The sequence below is a fragment of the Ovis canadensis genome, chromosome 1 (assembly GCF_042477335.2).
Source record: "Ovis canadensis isolate MfBH-ARS-UI-01 breed Bighorn chromosome 1, ARS-UI_OviCan_v2, whole genome shotgun sequence".
NCBI classification, from domain to species: domain Eukaryota; kingdom Metazoa; phylum Chordata; class Mammalia; order Artiodactyla; family Bovidae; genus Ovis; species Ovis canadensis.
In genome coordinates, this window is record NC_091245.1 from 99,736,602 (window position 1) to 99,757,209 (window position 20,608).

Consider the following 20,608-nt stretch of genomic DNA (forward strand, 5'->3'; position numbering starts at 1 on the left):
CTTTGTGAACAAAGCAAGCCCCTTGCAGGGGCTTTATTGGCTTTCTGTGTAAACCAAGGAATATTAGCCTCTTTCGCTCTTTTACTTTCTTATCGTCGACTCCAGACCACCAGGTTCTGGTCCATTAAAGGACCTCAACAAACAACCTGTGAGGTAGCTATTACTAGGTTCAATTTACAGATGAGGAAACCAAGCTTCAAGGATTAAGTAGCTTGCTGGAGTCCAGTTGTAAATCAGCAGCTGCAATTTTCACCCTAGCATGTGTGATTCCAAAGCCCTTTGCAATATTGATCAAGTGCTCCCCTCCCCTACCAAGTCTGCTACCTCTGTCTTATAGTCATACCATGAAATGGACACCAAGAAGAGATACATGGAGGGCCAGACTTTATTTGGACAAACTACACATATTATTTCCTCTTTCCTTCCTGAAAGCCCCTTCATGAAGTACTGATCTCACAGAATTTCTAACCCAAGAACACTTATTTCATAAAACAAACACACTTGATAGTGGGAAAGATAGTCTTGTTTTGTTTTGGAGAGTCTTAATGCAAGCGTCTGCCTGCAATGCAGGAGACTTGGGTTCGATCCCTGGGTCAGGAAAATCCCCTGGAGAAGGAAATGGCAACCCACTCCAGTACTCTTGCCTGGAAAATCCCATGGAGAGAGAAGCCTGGTAGACTACAGTCCATGGGATTGCAGAGTCGGACACGACTGAGCGACTTCACTTTCACTTTCAATGCCAGTGCCAGACAATAGATTAAAAGGTGTTCCCTCCAGGGATCTAGGATAACCAATCATTCTTCCCTAAACGGCATCCCAGTCAATTTCTTCCACTCCTCTGCCCACATCCTCTCTCTCCCCACCAATAGCATTCAAGTCTCAGCAGAGGGGCCCAGAGATGGGCATGTGGGGCAGAAGCTGAGCCTCCTTCTGAGCCTTCAACCTCTTCTATCCCGGCCTCTCATGCCTATGTCTTTAGGTTGATGACACTGAAAACAGTGAGTCTCAGCCCTCTGCCAGGCATCTAGAGGAAAGCAGGAAAACACAAATGTCTCTAAGATATTCTTTCCTTATTTCAGGACTCCCCTCCTCTTCACCCACTTTATCAGCATACACACACACACACACACACACACACACACGTGCATTTAAAAAAGCAATCATCTCCTTATAAATTTCAGCATCCAATTCTGAGCATCATTTATCTTCATCCAAAGTGGCAACCACCCATTATGGATGGACTGAAGAGAGAAACCTGGCCAGTCCCTGGGAAGACGTGGCTTTTCTGCAGTCCCCACTGCTTTTGGCAGTTTCTTTGGGAGCACTGGGAAGACACAGGCATTTCTGTGCTCTTAAACAAGGGCCCTGCCAAGAGAGCTGGAGATTCCCTTACTGCTTTCATGCCCCTGCTAAATACTCCAGGGAAAGAGAAATCTGGGGGCCTCCATAGTTGTCATCACACCTCCTCTTGGCACTCTAAGTTGGCAGTCAGCGAGGGAAGCAAACAGGAGGGAAAAATAGTTTTCCAGTATTTTCTCTCCTTTTTTATTTCTATCTTCACAACAGAATTATTCTTTTTCCCAAGGGGAATCTGAGAAGCGCAATATCCTCTTTGTTTTCATAAGACCAAGGGAAATTCCACTGGCCTCCATGGCTGGTGATCTGGTAAGGATTCAAGAGAGGACAATGGCTTCTTGGGCATTCTGGTCAATAAGGTGTTTAGGGGAGCACTCGAGGGACTGCCAAGGGGGGAATGGAAGGGATGGTGTCTATCATCAGCTTGAACTGTATAAGAGCTGCAGGGTGACAGGTGGTGGCAGGAATTCCAGTGGAATTGTGTGTACAGTGGCTCCCCAGGAGAGCTTTCCAGCCCCAGGGGCTGGTTGCACACCCTGGCAGAAGGAAAGGCTGCAATATCACCAAGGTGAGACATTTGCCAGAGGTGCATACCAAGGCACTTGTAAAGTTGAGCCTGCTGGTTGAGTTCCAAGGACCTCTTTTTAAGTAAGACTGGGTAGAGGGAGGGGCAGCCAAAGGCAGACCATGGCAACCTCATCGCCACTCCAAGGTATGGTCCAAGGAGACAACACACTCAAGAGCACATCTAATGCAAGTTCCTTGACTCATGCTCATTGGTGGGCTGGGAACTTTGGGCTCTTTCTTGCCAGAGGAAGGGTGTTCAGATCAAGGAAGCCAGAAGGACCTAGAGAATCCATCTGCTGTGTGGCTGTTGTGTAGAGAGTCATCCTACCCCTCTGGCTATCCCTCCCAGGCCAGATTTGCTATGATCCCCTCCCTTCTTCCATTCCATTCACAGAGTAATCTGAAAGTCTTCATTGAGGATTCTGGGTGGACGATGGGGAAGAGACAGCAGCCTGGACAGATAGCTATGTCTCTGACCGCATCCACAAAAACCTGCTTACATCTTCTGGAAAGAATGAGCAATGTCCTTGAGACCCAGAGTCCAAAAACAGCATAGCAGTGACGAGAATGAAAGAGATGGGGTCAGAAAGAACATGTCTTCCCTCTCTGAGTTCCTCTGTTCCCATCTGGTTCTCCCACACTGGAGGTCACACTGACAGGTCATCTGACCTGGCCTTGCTACTGGCCTTGCTGAGACGGCGCTTGTCACTCTGGTAGCCATGGGGGAGGCTGGGCCCTGGGGAGCCCTCATTGGGTACCTCGGGCTTCTGGGCATAACGGATGTGAATAAAGCCTTCTCTCGGAATCTGCTCCTGACTTCGCACCTGCTCCGTGGCCAGGTTATCTGTGTTCTGCTGGGAGGCCATCTTGTTACTGAATGGACTGAAGAATTTCCCCCCAGGGCCATTCTCCAGGCACTGATTGAAGTCAGGGGGTGGTGTGCAGCTCTGGACTATGCCGGCCGAGGGACCAGGAAGCTGGCACTCACCCATGCCTGGCTGGGACTTGACATATCGCTGCCTAATCTTTTTCCAGCCCAGGTGGTAAAGTTCAGCAAGGCTAAGGAAAAGGGACAGTCCGGCCACTGCCAGCATAAAGACAATGAAGACATTCTTTTCCGTGGGCCGGGACACATAGCAGTTGACGGGGTGGGGACAGGGACTCCTGCGGCAGACATGCAGGGTGTCCAGGAAGACCCCGTAGAGGAGGTACTGGCCCACAATGAAGGCCACCTCCATGGTGGTGCGGATCAGGATGCTGAAGACGTAGGTGTTGAGCAGACTGCCCTGGAGGGCAATCCTTCCATTCACTTCTTCCCAGCAGGACAGCTCTGTCTTCTCGGCCACCGGGTACTCATAGGAGCCAGCGGCCCGAGCCTCTTTGGCCCTCTCAGCCTCCCGGAGCAGCTTCCGCTTCTCCTGCACGCGCACCATGTGCACTGCATGGCCCAGGTACACTAGCGAGGGTGTGGAGACGAAGATGACCTGCAGCACCCAGTAGCGAATGTGGGAGATGGGGAAGGCCTGGTCATAGCAGACGTTCTCGCAACCAGGCTGCATCGTATCACAGAGGAAATCAGCCTGCTCATCGCCCCAGGATGACTCGGCAGCCGTGCCCAGCACCAGCATGCGGAATATGAAGAGGACTGTGAGCCAGACCTTGCCGATCACCGTGGAATGCTTGTGTACTTCCTCCAGGAACTCTCCCAGGAAGCTCCAGTCACCCATCTTGGCTCAGCAGAAGACAGGCGTCAAGATTCCTGCCAATGGGGCAGAGAGAAAAACAGAGGGATGGTTCTGGGAATGTCTGGGAAGTCTGATCATGCCCTGTGATTCCACTGACCCAAACCAGTGCATTCCTTTAGAGAGGCAACTTAGAAATCAGATTCGCCTGAAGGGCTATCCTTCTCCCCCATGCCCAGCAAAAATGAAAGAGAAGACTCAAAGGACTCCTGATAGTGAGATTAGAGTATGATTCCCACACTTTAATGGATCTAGAAATCAACTGAGATGTGTGTTAAAATGTGTGTGCATCCTGTGCTTTTGCCTCCAGAGATTCTATCCGGGAGGTCTGGGTTGGCCCCCGAAGAATCTTGATTTGCAGCAACTAGCCTCAGTTATTCTGATGCAGATATTCAAGGACCTCACCTGTGAAATATTGGAGTAGTGTAGGACAGGAATCTGCAAGTGTGACTCTGGACTTTTGCCTCACTGAGTCTGTTTCCTTGTCTGTAAAATGGGAATAGCTACACCAGAGGATCTGAGGGTTAAAGGAGATGAGGTATGTGATATGCTGAAAATCATAGCTCACATGCTCCATATGGTTGAATGGCTATTGGGTAAAAAATATTTTTCTGACTTCAGCAGGTAGAACTAGGTGGTAGAGAAAAAAGAGGGTGGGAGTGGCAAATCTGGCTCCTCAGGAAGCATTTTCTAGTAATCGGAGCCTTGCAGCATGGGTCAGATCTTCTGGGAGGTGGCAAAAGTGGCTCAGATGGTAAAGAACCCGCTGGGAATATGGGAGACCTGGATTTGATCCCGGAGTTGGGAAGGTCCCCTGGAGGAGAGCATGGTATCCCACTCCAGTACTCTTGCCTGGAGAATCCCCATGGACAGAGGAGCCTGGGCGGCTGGGGGGTGGGGGCGGCTATAGTCCATGGGGTCGCAGAGTCGGACCTGACTGGGTAACTAAGCACAGCAGCACAAAGAAGACACTGCGAGGTTTCTCAGGCTCCCCAGCTGGTGAGCAGCTGCTAGTGCTGACCTGCTCCTCACTGCGGTGCAACCATTCCAGCTGTGCCTTTTGGCTTGTCCTTCTGCACACAGAAGGCGTCCACCCCCAGACCTGCCCACCTCACATCTGGAATAAACGCCTCAAACCTCTAAGTCTCACCTAGAATCTTCCCTCATCAGATCCTTGCATATTTCATCAGCCTCATTTCCTGCTGGTCCCCAGCATGCCAGTTCCTGGAAGATTCTTGAATGCCCTCCTCCCAACCACCTCCTACATGTTTCCTCACCCCTAGCTGAATCCTATATACTCTTCAGAACTGAACCCAGTCATTGCTTCTCCAGCCCTCCCTGCTTCCTCAAGCTGAGTATCTTCAGCTCTGCAGTGACCCTGGGGACACTCAGTCCTCTCCTAACATCTTGTGATCCTCTTCCTGTCTATGTTCTTCCAGCAGGAGCTCCTTGAGAACAAGACTTGGCTTTTCCTCTGTACCATCATCACCTAGCCCAGAGTGGAGGCTTAGTAAGTCTTAGTTGAATGAATGAAGGAGGGGGTGGCAGGCGCTGATGTTTCCTACTCATGGCAAACCATTAGCAGGATAAGAAGGTCAGCTATCACTTTCTCAGCCTTCACTGCAGTTAGTTCTGCTCTGTGAGGTGAGGCGGGGAGGGTCTAACGTGGAGGGAGTGCTCTAGAAAATGTTTTCCATCCCCCAGTAAACAGAGAGAGCCTCCCTTGAAGTCCTCTTCACCCCCATGACTGCCTGTGGACAGGTTGTGTGAGTCAAGATGCCTGAAGCTGCCCAGGGAATCTCAGAAATGTAACCGGTGCCCCAAGGCTTCTGAATCAACTCTTGACTCTTCTATGTCCAGAATTTTTACTTGATGAGCAATAAATGTTCTTATGGCTTAAGCCTTTAATCAACCAGTCCTAATGAAAAAAAAAAAAAAAAAAAGGAGGGTGTTGAAGATAAATATTCCCTTCTTGGAATCTTAAAACCTCAGACTCTGATGGGACTTTAGAAGTTGTCAAGTTCAAACCTTAACCTTCACATCTTTGCTGCCAGCATGCCCCCTATCCTATCCCAGTTCCAGTTCTTATGCATAAGAGGAAGGAAGGACAGGACCATATTTCATGGTCCAGGCTTTGGCTTCTGAGTTGATATCTTGACAGAGACCAGCCTCCTGGCTCTGTCTTCTTCCAGCACTCCACTCCCCAACCCTGAGAGTACACAGAGTCCCTGGGAATGAAAGGGTCCGTGAGTAAGCAGAAAGGACCTTATCTCTGTTCGCCTTCATATCAAAGACCCTTCCAAGTCTTGAAACCTTTTCTCTGGTTTGTGACCAGACATCTGCCCTTTTCCTCACATGATTAAGGGCCCCCTCCCAAAGTGGAAAATTGTGGAGCGTTGTCCAAAAGGAAAATAGCTGATTAGAAAAGAATTTGAATGGTCTCTGATCCCTCTGGGCACGTGCACAGTGTTCAGCACCTTCAGGGTCATCAGCACATGTGCAGAGACCAGGATGTGGCGAATGTCAGAGAGAAGGGAGGGAGAGAAGGGGAAAGAGAAGGATTAAAAAGAGGGAAAAGACAAGGGAGTGATGGAAATGGGGGAAGGAGGCTCTGTAACAGTTCAGGAAAGTCAGTTTGGGGGTTAGTTAAGTGGAGTTCAAATCCTTGTGAGTATCTGCTGAGCTTGGAGAAGTTACTGCATCTATGTCTCAATTTCCTCCCATGCAAAATGGATATACTGATATTTAGCTCATCAAGTATTATGAGGGGATACATAAAAAGCACTTCACACAGTGCTCAGAATATAAGGACCAAATAAAAGGCAGCCATTTCTAGCAAGGAAAGTGGTGGGGAAAGACAAAGATAAGAGAAAGTGAAAGGTAGAGAGCTATGCATTATCAAGCAGAAGAGAGAAAAAGAGGAGAAGAGGGGAGAAAGCCAGAGAGAATGAGAAAAGTCAATGAAAAAGAAACAAAACGAAACAGATGTATAGTCTTCCAGGGTAAGTTTTTCAAACTCTCCTCCATCCCTGAAGACTTTTCCCTTGATCTTCTGGCACTGTCATTCATTCCTTGCAAGTCCCCAAGGAAGTATAAAAATAGTTCAAGGCAAAGAATGTGATGCTTTGGTCTGGTCTGCCAGGAGGCTTGCCTGCTGACTCCCTCACTTGTGGTCCAAGGGGTCCCACCTGGAAGAAGTAAAGCACAGGTACCAGAAAGGAATACAGTCTTGATAGAATATAAGAAAGACAATCTTTGCTGTGGTTGTTTAGTCACTAAGTCGTGTCCGACTCTTTTGCAACCCCATGGACTATAGCCTGTCAGGCTCCTCTGTCCACTGGATTTCCCAGGCAAGAATAAGGAAATGGGTTGCCATTTCCTTCTCCAGGGGATCTTCCTGACCCAGGGATCAAACCCACCTCTCCTGCACTGGCAGGTGGGTTCTTTACCCCTGAGCCTCTGGGGAAGTCTCACTGGGAGAGAATAGATACGAACTAACCGAGGAGGTGTGGACTGAGGCAGACTGGGAGCCCTGGTGGCAGTATATAGGGTGAAAACCTCTCATCTGTAACTTCTCGGATGACTCAGACAAGCTCAGAGAAACTTCAAATTGCTGTTATGTACAAGCTGCTCAGCTTATAATAGGAAAGTTCCCCGGCTAAAGTCAATTTCTTGACTCCTGTGGGTGTCTTTGGGCCACCTACAACCTCAGCCAAAAAAACTTGTAGATTAGATACTCATTGAGTTTTCTGGGTGAATAGCACACAAAATACTTTGTAGATTATCATCTGTTTCTTGGCAGGAAGTGTGTTAGGAGGGCAAAGGAAGCTGCCCATGCCATGAATAAACTCTATCAAATACAAATGGTAGTATACACCACTGCTTTGTCTGTGATCTTCACTAGCTTCCTACTGTTTATAAAGTTCAAACTATTTAACTTGCTCTTGAAATCCTCCACAGTGTGTGTATGCTCAGTCGTGTCCAACTCTTTGCGACCCCATGGACTGTAACCCACCAGGTTCCTCTGTCCGTGGAATTTCCCAGGCAAGAATATTGGAGGGGGGTTGCCATTTCCTACTCCAGGGGATCTTCCCGACCGAGGGGTTGAACCTGAGTCTCTTGTGTCTCTCGCATCTCTTGCATTGGCAGGCAGATTCTTTACCTACTTCACTACCTGGGAAGCCCTCCCCATCCTATCTATTCTTGCTGTTCCCCTCACATACTCAATACTTAAGCTACACAACTCCCCACACACATATTTATGACCCATAATTTCTCATTTCTTTATCTTTTTTCTATATAGCTGGTATTATTTAATTTTTAATGTTTATTGGAGTACAGTTGCTTTACAATTTTGTGTTAGCCTCTGCTATCATACAGAGTAAAGTAAGTCAGAAAGAGAAAAACAAACGCCATATATTAATGCATATATGTGGGATCTAGGAGAATGGTACAGATCAATCCATTTGCAAAGCAGAAATAGAGACACAGATGTAGAGAACAAACATAAAGACATTAAGAGGGGGGAAAGTGTGGGTGGGGTGAACTGGGAGATTGGGACTGACACATACACACTATTGGTACTATCAGTAAAATAGATAACTAATGACAATCTATTGTATGGCATAGAGAACTCTACTTAATGCTCTGTGGTGACCTAAACGGGAAAATCACCTCTTTATCTTGGCTTCTCATGTTCTCTTAGCCTATGATGTCCTCCCCTTTCAGCCACTCATTTAATAAATTTATTGAATGTTTACCAGTTATCAGGCATCATTCAGTGAGGACAACACTGAAGATACAGCAAAAAAGGCAAGCACGGAGTCCCTGCCTTTACTGAGCTGAACTGCCTTTATTTTCCTTCATTAAGGAGAGAGAACAAACACATAATTTCAATAAAGCACAAAGTGTGTTAACATTAGGGAAATATAGGGGCCTGGGGGCTCAGTGGTAAAGAATCCTCCTGCCAAAGCAGGAGACTTGGGTTTGATCCCTAGATCAGGAAGATACCTTGGAGAAGGAAAAGGCAACCCACAGCAGTATTTTTGCTTGGGAAATCATGTGGGCAGAGGAGCCTGGTGGGCTACATTCCACAGAGTCACAAAGAGTCGGACATGACTTAGAGACTAAACAACAGTGATGGAAACATAAGACAGGAGGTTGACTCTGGTTCAGGTGGGGCCTGGGCCCTTCTTAGAGCCCTGGATAGTTGGATTCTACAGCCCTTTGCAACTGATATGAGTTCTGAAGCCCCCAAGGCAAAAAGAGATAGTCCGTAGAACCTGGACAAGAACATCCCAATCCAGAACGTTCTTTATCCCAAGAACTTCCATGTCCTCTTTCAATGTGCCACATCGTGGGACAAAGCAAACCTTTTGGAGAAGTCATTAGGGAAGGTGTTTGGTAACAGTAACATGGTGCTTGGATAAGAGGCAAAGGGCCAAAGGAAGGTTTCTGTGCAAAGTGAGCATCATTTTATTCCTTCACTTCATGTATTATATGATTAGGAATAAAATTCGGTGTCTAGTCTGGTGCTCCTCCTTATGTTGGCACTGAGGCCACCCTACACAGCCAATGTTTTTAAAGAAAACCAATTTAGAGCAGCCCAAATTAACCTAAACTCATAGCCAGCACCTCTTTCTCTGCCCCACAGTTCTGAGTGGAAATGGAGACATCGTCTCAAATTGACCTCAGCCCTCTTTGATATCTCCTGAACTCTGAAGATGCTAAATTACCATCCAGCAGTCAGGGTATACTCCCACACTGGCTTATATGCTGCCTTATACTTGTTCTCCAAAAACTTCTTGTCTATCAGCTAACCTGCACTATGTGTCCACTATTATTCTCAGTACTGAAATAATACCTCAGAGGTACCCGGCCTGGCAAAGACTAGGCAGTCAACATCTGTTTAATTAATAAACAGATCAGGGGACTTCCCTGTTGGTCTGGTGGTTACAACTCCATGCTCCCAACGTAAGGGGCACAGGTTTGCTCCCTGGTTAGAGAACTAAGATTCCACATACTGCACAGCCCAGTTAGCCAAACAAGCAAAAACCCAGATTAGACATGATTCCTGCCCTCAAGGATTTAACAGCTTTCCCTATAAGAAGGGTAGTAGACTTCTCAAAGTAAATACTTAGTATTTTTATTGCATTAGGTTTTCTTATTAGGTGCATAATAAATGATTTCTTAGTAATTGGTGGAGGAGAAGGCAACGGCATCCCACTCCAGTACTCTTGCCTGGAAAGTCCCATGGATGGAGGAGCCTTGTAGGCTGCAGTCCATGGGGTTGCTGAGGGTTGGACACGACTGAGCGACTTCCCTTTCACTTTTCACTTTCATGCATTGGAGAAGGAAATGGCAACCCACTCCAGTGTTCTTGCCTGGAGAATCCCAGGGACGGGGGAGCCTGGTGGGCTGCTGTCTATGGGGTCACACAGAGTCGGACACGACTGAAGAGACTTAGCAGCAGCAGTGATTGGGGGAAGAATGTTTGGCCTACTAATAAAGTTGCATTATCTCTGACACAGCCCCCAAATGGAGTGGGGGAGGTGAGACCCTTTCCTTGGTGGTCATCCTGCTCGCTGCAGTCCTTTAGTCTCGACTGCGACATGAACTAGGCAAGCTGCAGGTGGCAAGTGCCACCCAGCACATAGCAAAAACTGCACCTCTGTCTCTCCTGCTCAGAAAGGTGTGCTGCAGGTGAGTAAGAAGCTACTGTGAGGAGGCCTTGAAAATTCTCTTTCTTTTTTTGATTCTAGTTCTGTCCTCTAGAACCAAACATATAAGTCCTTACAATACGTTATTTTTTCATTAAGTAGTCGATTTCTTTTTGGTTGTTTTGGGTCTTTGTTGCTGCATATGGGCTCTCTCTAGCTGTGGAGAATGGGGCTACTGTCTAGCTGGGGTGCGCAGGCTTCCAATTGAGGCGGCTTCTCTTGTTGTGGCTCTAGGGTGTGGGCTCAGTGGCTGTGGCGCACGGGCTCAGTAGCTCTGCAGCCTGTGGAATCCTTCCAGACCACGTATCGAACTCAAATCCCCTGCATTGGCAGACAGATTCTTATTGACAATACCACCAGGGAAGTCTATAATATACTGCTGCTGCTGCTGCTGCTAAGTCGCTTCAGTCATGTCCAACTCTTAGCGACCCCATGGACTGCAGCCTACCAGGCTCCTCCATCCATGGGGTTTTCCAGGCAAGAGTACTGGAATGGGATGCCATTGCCTTCTCCACTCCAGTATACTATCTAACAAATTCGTGTCCCCACCTCAGGAGCTGGGGCTTGGGTTTAATTGTAAAACCACCGAGTTTCACACACATAATGAGAATTATTTGCCCTTCTGACTCTGTATCATCTCTCCAGCTCAACCCTGAGTTGAGTTGTCCTTGAAGATAAGTCCCATAATGATTCATCATTGGATCCTCCCCTTGAAATCTCTCTATCCTCTCTTTTCCCTTAGAGCTTAATATTGTGCCCTGAAATTGATAGGCGGATTTGTGTACTTTTTAGAAACAATGGTGGATGAATGACAGCATTCAGGTCACTCAAAACACCTAATGCCAGTAGAGGCAGCTCCCTGGGAAGCCAACCTAGGGTCACCTGCACTGTGACTATGGTGACCGGGATACCAGGCAAAGAAGAGCCATGAGCCTTCCTTCTGCCCATGAGGGAGCCCTCCACTTAACTGAACAGGGCTGAGTGTGTCTACAGCAAGAGACTTGGTCACCACGGACTTTTCCTTCTCCACCTCCTCCCCACAGATCACTGGGAAACTCATCCAAGTTTGTCAAAATTAGATTTTAAGATCACTCTGCAGAGTCTGCATCTAATTCTGGACAATGACACATGATCTGGATAGTATCTACCAGACCTCTGGTTCTCAATAAAGATTGTTATTCATAGTAATAATAACAATCCCCTGGGCCCATGTTATAATTTCGCTCACCATGCAGTGGAATGCAGCAAGGGCAGGGTTGACTTGCTTCCCAATGAAGAGAATTCTGTTGTAAAAAGACCCAAAGGGTGTCACTTACAGGATGCCTTAGATGTAGTCTCATGTCAGCACAGCTCAGTTCAGAAAGTGTCCATGAGCCCCAGTGCAACGCCAGATATCACAGGTGGCTTTATAAAGTGGAGTGTCGACTGTAACCATCATCTCAGAGCTCTTGTGAAGCTTACTTATGATTGCACATTTTTCTAATTTTCCTTCACCCCCAATAGTTTCTCCCTAAAATAGACTTGTAGGGAGAATTACAGGAGAGAGTGATCTTGATCCTCAGCCACCTCATTAATCTTTATTATCCTCGCAGATTCTCAGCTTCATTTGCTAGTTTACCTAGAGTTACACAAAAAGGTGAGAATAAAAAGAATCTATCAGTTTTGGAGAGTCTTCTATGTGCCAGACACTGCACGTTTTTTTATATATATTTTCTCATTTGATTCTCACAGCAACCACAGTAAGTAGGGTCTGGCCCTGTTCCCTTCTTACAGTCTTCAGTGGGGGTAGACGAGCAAGATCACTTGAGGGTGGCTTGCTGGTAAACAACGAAATTGGCATCAAAGCCAGCTCTTGTCTTTTCTGACAGCTGTGCTCCTGCCTTAAGAACCGTGCTAGAATCTAAATCACCTGAAGTTCCTTTCTTTGAAAATCCTTACTGGTCGACGAGTGGCCTCTTCTACATAAGATAACTGCTACAGGGATGTTTGTGAAATAACTATGAGACTAGGGAGTCGATTTGTACATGGTTGAGGGTAATTCTTACATTTAGAACTTTCATTCTTTTCTTGATTTAGGTTTGCAGTAGCTACTTCAGCCTCAGGGAAAGCAATCAGCTAGATGTATGATACACCTATGGCTGTTGAGTTGGGCAGAGGAGGCAATGGCAACCCACTCCAGGACTCTTGCCTGGAAAATCCCATGAATGGAGGAGCCTGGTAGGCTGCGGTCCATGGGGTTGCTAAGAGTCGAACACGACTGAGCGACTTCACTTTCACTTTTCACTTTCATACATTGGAGAAGGTAATGGCAACCCACTCCAGTGTTTTTGCCTGGAGAATCCCAGGGACGGGGGAGCCTGGCGGGCTGCCGTCTATGGGGTCGCACAGAGTCGGACACGACTGAAGCGACTTGACAGCAGTAGCAGCAGCATTGAGTTGGGCAGTCTGGGCAACTTTCTCAGAATGAGAAGTCCAGGGGGCCTGGGCCCCTGAATCTTAATCTCTAGAGAGGGGAGGAGGAGTTAGAGGTGAGAGAGAGGGAGAAGGAGACAGATGGAGGAGATTAAGTATCACTTTAGTTTTCCTTTTACTCCGGCCAAGGGCAGATAATTAACTCCTCTTTAAATTTAATTATTTGATTCTGGCAAGGACAGAGTGGGCCATTCAGAGATCCTGCTGGCCGACAGTTGTTTCAAAGCCAAGGAGGTAGAAGGGAGCAGGCAAAGTAGAGAAAGAGCATTATGCTAGGATAAGTAATCTTCTTAAAATGTTAGAAGACATATTTACAAGGAATGGATGGGAGGGAATGGCAAATGGAGATATTGAATTACAATGAAATATTGGGAGGTCTTTATTATCCCAGAAGGGGTCGATTGATACTTGTGTGGTTATTAATGAAAAATACATTTATGAAATGCTTTATTATTTCCAACAGCTTGTCATCGATTCATAGTACAGTAGAGCTAAAAGGAATCTAGGAATCTAGGGATCAATCAAAATCAACCCCTTATTTCTCAACCCAAGATGAAGACCAGGGTCCAGGGAAGTTAAGCGGTAGTAATAACAGAAACCACTATCTGAGCGTTTTCCACTTGTGAAGCATTTTACAAGTCCACTTTCTAACTCTTACATTAGCCCTGCTAGGAAACCAGTATTATCCCATTTTAGAGCTGAGAAAACTGAGACTCAGAGTTTAAAGAACTTGTACAGAGTCACACAAGTAGCAAATGCTGTGTAGGAGACTTGAACTTGGTCTACCTGACCTCAAAGCCTGCCTCTAAAAGGGAAAGAAAAGCAAAGAGGCCTTAGGACTGACAGGACTGACAGCTGGTGACAAAGCCATGACTGGAGCTCTAGTGTCTTAACTGCACAAGCAGGGCTTTTCCCCACTTTCCCATAAGAGGCCCAGGGGTTTTCCTTTTAGCCTCTGGTTCATTGGCTGGCCATCCCCTGCACATGCTGTTCCTAGGATTGATGACCGCATGGAGCCCTCAGCCCACGGTGGTCAGGATTCCCAGACTCCTCAGCATCTGCCACCGTTTGGCCAGAAATCACATATAGAAAGTCATTTCCTTTTTTAGCCAGTAAACGCTCTTGGCTGCGACACTGTCTACCGCTGGGTTCTCAGCTGGCCAAAGAGCAGGCGCTGGAGTTCCATTGATGTCAGATTGCAACAAGAGCAATGGGAACTGAAATAGTTAGGTGGTAGGACTCATGGTCCCTCGGAAGAGTGGGATTTGAGCCTGCCTCCATCACTGTCTAGTAGTGTGACCTCAGGCAAGTCACATAACCTCTCAATTTCTTCCTCATTTGTAAAGAGGGAATATTTCCTCATGGGGATTAAACAGTGTGTGAATAAGTGGAAACATCTAGAACTGTAATAGGCACATAGTAGCCACTCAGTGATGTAGTTCCTTGTTTTCTGCCATTTCCAGTAAGAGCTCCTCTGAAATATGACCCAGCGAGCCAACTTGACTCAGCATTTGACAGGAGCAGGTAGGCTAGAGGGACTTAGCACGGACCGCCCCCATGTGCTACCAGGTGGGGGAGGGTGACTGTCAGAGTGAGGAAAACATGGGCAATGGGAAGGATATTAATTTAACTCTACATCAGTTCTGTCATTCGGTTTAAAGAAGAGTGGTGGGAGGAGAGGAAGAGGCGTGTAGCGATCCACTCCAATCACGCTCCATTTATACTCATCATCAGTCCAGACTGCCTCCCAACTTCCCTTTAACTCAAGATTTTGGGTCTGGAGATGGACTCCATGAGTCCATATTCTGAAATGTGCGCCTCATGTAATTCCTTCTTTCTGAGGAGCTGCAGCGCTTAGGAATCTAATCACCAAACCAAAGGCACATCCACAAGGGTAGCTTTGAAGGTGACTCAGTTTTCCTCGAAAGAGAAATAGGAGGTTGTGTTCTCTGTGATCTGAGGGGAAGAGGCATCCTGACCCTTTACGACACCTGCACTTCCAAGTTCTGAATCATGGAGATGCCAGGTTGGATTCAGCTTCTAGAAGTCCTCTGTGGACAAGAGCCTCAGAAGACAGGCTCTTTCTTATTCCAGCTATTTCACTGTGACTCCAGACAAGATCTTCCCTCTCCCTGAGCCTCAGTTCAGTTTAACCTCTGGGTGAAACAAAGAGGTTGAGCTGGACGATTGCTTAGGCCCTTCCAAGTCTATTAGAACATCAGGGGAATTTGTGACTTGCCCAGTTGTGATCATCTGGCAAATTAGTGGCAAAGTCAAGAGGCAAATCCAGATTTTCTAATTCCCAACTTAGAGGTCAGCAAAGGTAGACTCAGAAAAAAAAAAAAAAAAAACAATCTGTGGTCATAAAAACCAGGCAGTACCTTCAGAATTTCAAGTCATGGTGAGCCTTCACTATGGAAAGACTTTTGCTTAAAACGAGACTCAATTCAAGAGATTTGGACTGAGCACCAGGTGACCTGTATTCTCCTCTATTGTTCTATCATTCATTGAGCAGTTACTGTATGGTAGCCATTTAAAATACATTGTTTTATTTACTCTTCATAAAACTTTACAAGGAAAGTATGTATTCACTTTGACAGATGAAACTGAGAATCAAAGACATTAAATCATTTCCCCAAGGTTTATACAGTTGAAATTCTAACCCAAATGTGATTCCTTTTGCCCTGCCCCTGAATTAAAGAAAATCTAAAAAAAGACTCTGATGCTGGGAGGGATTGGGGGCAGGAGGAGAAGGGGACAACAGAGGATGAGATGGCTGGATGACATCACTGACTCGATGGATGTGGGTCTGAGTGAACTCTGGGAGTTGGTGATGGATAGGGAGGCCTGGCGTGCTGCGATTCATGGGGTCGCAAAGAGTCAGACATGACTGAGCGACTGAACTGAACTAAAGATCTTTCTGTGTTATTTCAGTACCTCTGATTCTGAGGCCTCCTGACTCCCTTTCCTTATGAAGGTGAGTGGATTACTAAAGGCTGAATTTTTCTTGCCCATTGTTTGCTAGTATGTCAGAAACAATTGATTCACACAATGGCATCAAGATGTCCCTTGCCAGGAACCAGCAACTTCTGCCTATTGAAAGGGAAGTCAGCTAATTTCCTATGAGTCCTGAAGCTTTCCTGAAAAAGTGGGCATCTCTCCCCTTCAGTCAATTCAGTCCTGGAGCCCAAACACAGAGAGTTGCTGGACTCCAAGGTGGGTGAGATCTTTCCTGGGACAGATGACAGAGCCTGGGCCTTGGGTTTCCCTAACCCTGAGGACTGTGAGTCTTCTAGTTCCTGTCTGATTGATCCACACCGACAGGCTCCCTGCTCTGTTTTGACCAGCTGGTCCCAGAGGCGGGATCAGCCAGGACTCATGAGGCCAGGCTGCCCTGTGGTAGCCCTGCTGGCTGTGAGAGCCCAGAAGCCTCCACTGCGTGTGCCCCCAACCAGCCGGCGGAGATGAAGAGGAGCAGGTGGACAGTGGTGCCACTGCCAGGAAGCAGGACTGTAGAGATACTTACATGCAAGAAGCAGGGAGGTTTGGGGGGAAATGGAAACTCAGAAAACACAGCCAAGGATGGGAGGCAGAAGAGCCCATGGTGTGAGTGAGCTGAGTATGTGTTCTTCCAATTGCACTGGCCCTGGCTCTCTCTGTCGTTTCCAACAAACCATTTCCCTTTTCTGAGCCTTGTTTTCCTTACTTGCCAAAGGAAACCTAGGAGACTACTTCCAATTCTAAAGGCCTAGGACTTCAGGACAGTATCTGGAGTGGGGGACAGGAGTAAGGCAGCTAACAGACAAGGACAATAACCGGTTTCAACAACCCAGCAAGAACATCTCTGGAATTCCAGGCAGTGGCCAAGCAGGGAACATGACCGTGTCACTGCCATGGCTCTGTGAACGTCATGAGTCTGGGGAGGGGACACCCGAAGGTGCCAGTTTGGAAGCCAGGAAACTCGTGTCCTGGTATGGTTTACTGTATGCCAGTGGTCGCTGGGGCTGCTCCTTGGCCACCAGCAAGGGAGGAAAAGGCTTGGAGAGACAGCGGGGGGCGCAGGCTCTGAACAGCAGTGGTGCCCTAGGGACCCTGGCTGGAGGGTGGCAGGTTCAGAGCTGTCCCTGGTGAGCAGCAAGTCAGGGGCTGGACCGGGCTATGACTCCCAGGTCAGTGGGTGGAAGAGATGGAGGCCACTTGGCCTGATGATGTAAAAGTCAGGCTGGGATGCTGTAAATACCAGCTTATGTCCCCAGCCGTGAGCCCATTGCCCCAGGCAGATGGAGGTGGCCTTGGTCTCTTCTCTGTCCAATGTCACTGGATCCCTCTCAGGTCCCCTTCTCCCTGCCTGGTGTCCTTTCTTGTCTCAGGCCAGTCAGACCCTGTGTGCCAGAGCTGTGTTCAGAAAACAGCTCGGTGAGATGCTGAGGAGTCAGAACCAGGAAGTCCTCCATTATGATGGGATATTGAGAGAAGGAATGAAGGAAGAACTGAGCCGAGGTGCAGTAAGGATGTCAAATCCTTTGTCGGGCTTCCCTTCTGCGGTGTTTCTGATGTGCATTTGAGCTTAGGAATTTCAGCCTTGGACAATGTTACTGCTGACGGTAATGAGAGGGATCCTGTTACTTCAAACCTTCTATCTTATAGCTTAGGAAAGTGAGGCCCAGAAGGGGAATTGTCTGGTCCAAGATCACAAGCCCCTCAGTGCAATAGAACCCAGGTCTCTTGGCCCCCCGAGCCCCGGTTCCTTCACCACATGCTTGAAAGGGAGATGAAGGAGCCAACAGAAACCTTCCTGCCCTGTGCCCAGGAGGAAAGGAGACCTCTCATGGGTCCTTCTCCCGGGCTTTCTCTCTGGGTCTCACCAGCCTCTTTGCTCCAGCACGAGGGGCCAGATTGCTGACAATGTACAGCAGGGACATGATACTCCACAAGAAACCAGGCAGGGAATATTTTTAAACCATCCAACATGCCTTAGGGGGGAAAAAAAATCAAAACACCCTCTAGATGCTGTGGAAACATTTCAAAAGATTCCAAGCCTAGAGGAAGCATCGTAAAACAGTGATGGTTTGAGTTTTTAAAGGGCCAATTCCAGTCTTCACAAAAGTTCCTGGAAATGGCCTGGTGTCCTGCTTAGAAGATATCCCTGGAGCATGGAGACTCTGTGAGAGGCAGACAGATGGCAGAGGCCCTCCACTTGCATTTCTGCAGCTCCTTCTAAATCAAGTACGTGATTTATCTACTGCTTCCTAAGCCATCCTCTTTAATATACCCAAAGCTGACCATCATAGGGGCTGGTGGTGAGAGAGGCAGGAGAGAAACCCACAGGTGCAGAGAAAGAGCTTTGTTGTGATCAGCCTGTAATTCAAGACTTTTTCTCTGGCTCTTTCCCATCAATTGGTAGTTTTAGCTCTTAAAATCCAGGTTTACTCTTACCTTCTTCTCCTCCTCCTCCTGTCTGGAATTCCCGTAGGCTTCTTGGTTCTCTGGCCGCCTGTCCTCCGCTGCCCACTCTTCCCCGCTCTCCAGCCTGTCAGTCGCTCCTCTCCCACCCTCTTTTAATCGCTATCTGTCACCCTCCCTCCGCCCACTTCTTCCTACTCTTTCTCTCTCCTCCCACTTCCCCCTCAGGATCTCTCCCTCCCCTCTCCCTTTTGTGCTCCTAGGATCTTTGCTTATTTAAAAAGTTTTCTCCCCTTGACCTGCTTGCAGCCTTTCCACACCACGTTCTCCCCAGAAGGAGACTGAGCCCTCCCCCTCCCCCTGGCCCTCTCCCTGTCATTGTCGCCACAGCCCTTGAGCTAGCCCTCTCTCCTTCAGGCTGGTGGTGCGGTGGTGCTAGTCTTTGCCTGCCCACCCCCTGCCGAGCTGCTTTCCTGGGGCATCAATGGGAAAGCCAGTACTACCCCAGAGATCCCTCTTCCCCATCCTTTTCCTGTTGTCAGAAAAATGGACTGTGCATTCACAGAGCACGTTTTTCAGGGATGTCTACTATGCCCACATCAGTGAGCTGAACACAGAAAACATGCTCTCACAAATCACAAACACCAGCACCCAGAATAGACACCAGGGGTCACCGGAAAGCTCCAAAGGGCAGGGAGAGGGCATCGCCACTGCCCAGGACTACTCTCTCCTCCTCTAATTCGAAGAGAATACTTTTATGGGTCAGGCACTGGGATAGGAGTGAGATAGATATGGATATAGACATAATATCACAAGCTAGAATCAAGATTGTGGGGAAAAATATCAACAGCCTCAGATAGGCAGATGATACCTCTCTAAAGGCAGAAAGTGAAGAGGAACTAAAGAGCCTCTTGATGAGGATGAAAGAGGAGAGTGAAAAAAACTGGCTTAAAACTCAACATTCAAAAATCTAAGATCATGGCATACAGTCCCATCACTTCATGGCAGATAGATGGCGAAACAATGGAAACAATAACAGACTTTATTTTCTTGGGCTCCAAAATCACTGCAGATGGTGACTGCAGCCATGAAATTAAAAGATGCTTGCTTCTTGGAAGGAAAGATATAACAAACCCAGACAGTGTATTAAAAGGCAGAGACATCACTTTTCAGACAAAGGTCCATCTAATCGAAGCTATGGTTTCTCCAGTAGTCATGTATGGAGGTGAGAGTTGGACTATAAAGAAAGCTGAGTGCCAAAGAATCGATGCTTTTGATCTGGTGGTGTTGGAGAAGACTCTTGAGAGTCATTTGGGTTGCAAGGAGATCAAACCAGTCAATCCTAAAGGAAATCAACTATGAATATTCATTGGAAGGACTGATGCTGAAACTGAAGCTTCAATACTTTGGCCACTTGATACAAAGAGCTGACTCATTAGAGAAGACTCTGATGCTGCGGAAGATTGAGGGCAGGAGGAAAAGGGGCCGACAGAGAATGAGATGCTTGGATGACATCACCGACTCAATGGACATTCTGAGCAAACTCCAGGAGATAGTGAAAGACAGGGAAACCTGGAGTGCTGTAGTCCATGGGGTCTCAAAGAGTCAGACAGGACTTAGCAACTGAATAACAATAGGGCCAGCCTATGCTAAGTGGGAGACAAGATTGTCCCTTGTCCACAAGAGGCTGCTATTCTAGTTGCAGAAAAGAGCTATTCAGATAAAGCAGTTAGTATAAAGGCAGTATCTATATGTATTTATCCTCAATGCATAATGATATAATAAAGTGTTAAATTGGGTGAGGAAAACATCATTTGGACAACATGTTCATTACAGTGATGTCTGATATGGTGAAGGGGGCAGGGAAAGGCATGTTTACTGAAGGCCTTCTGAGTATCAGGCATTCTCACCTCACAACACTGCAGGGTAGATACTCTGCTATCATTTCCATTTTACAGAAAAGAAAATTCAGAGTCAGAGAAGTTTAGTAACTTGCCCAAGATTATTCAGTTAGTAAGTGGAGGAAAGGTCTGCCTGATGCTAAAGGCCAGGCACTTTCTCCCCATGGCTGTAGAGGAAATTCTCATGAAGCCTGTTTACCTGGTCAGAGAAGTGGGGCACAGGACCCTCCAGCTGGAAGCAAACAGACCTGCAGATGCCACAAGAAGGATGGGCTCCAGCCCTTGCATGTCTTTGACCATGACTGTGAGTCCAGCGGGTCCAGCACCACCTGAGGTTTCCAGGAAGAGACCAATCATCTTCTCTACGAGTCTTTTAAAGGCATTTTGAAAAGTGCTTCTTTTTTGCTTCTCCTGATAGGCAAGAGGGCAAATGAATAGACCTTTCAAT

General features: G+C 47.4%; 1 protein-coding gene across 3 annotated transcripts; it reads right to left on the minus strand.

The window, feature by feature from the left end:
• Nucleotides 1–367: 367 nt before the first annotated feature.
• On the minus strand, nucleotides 368–18,591 carry GJA5 (gap junction protein alpha 5). 3 transcript variants are annotated; one of them, XM_069602638.1, is made up of 3 exons: nucleotides 18,293–18,485; nucleotides 11,613–12,002; nucleotides 368–3,682 (listed from the first exon to the last, which is right to left on the minus strand). In XM_069602638.1, exon 3 carries the CDS (start codon nucleotides 3,648–3,650, stop codon nucleotides 2,571–2,573), a length of 1,080 nt encoding a protein of 359 aa, XP_069458739.1. In that variant the 5' UTR covers nucleotides 3,651–3,682; nucleotides 11,613–12,002; nucleotides 18,293–18,485; the 3' UTR covers nucleotides 368–2,570. The 3 variants fall into 3 exon arrangements, with proteins under 3 accessions (XP_069458739.1, XP_069458720.1, XP_069458731.1); XM_069602619.1 differs by lacking the exon at nucleotides 11,613–12,002 and having other exon boundaries at nucleotides 18,293–18,591; XM_069602630.1 differs by lacking the exon at nucleotides 11,613–12,002 and having other exon boundaries at nucleotides 368–6,853; nucleotides 18,293–18,388.
• Nucleotides 18,592–20,608: the final 2,017 nt, after the last annotated feature.

Excerpts from the sequence above, each read along its gene's own strand:
- GJA5 (XM_069602619.1), bottom strand. The coding sequence starts at position 3,650 with ATGGGTGACTGGAGCTTCCTGGGAGAGTTCCTGGAGGAAGTACACAAG.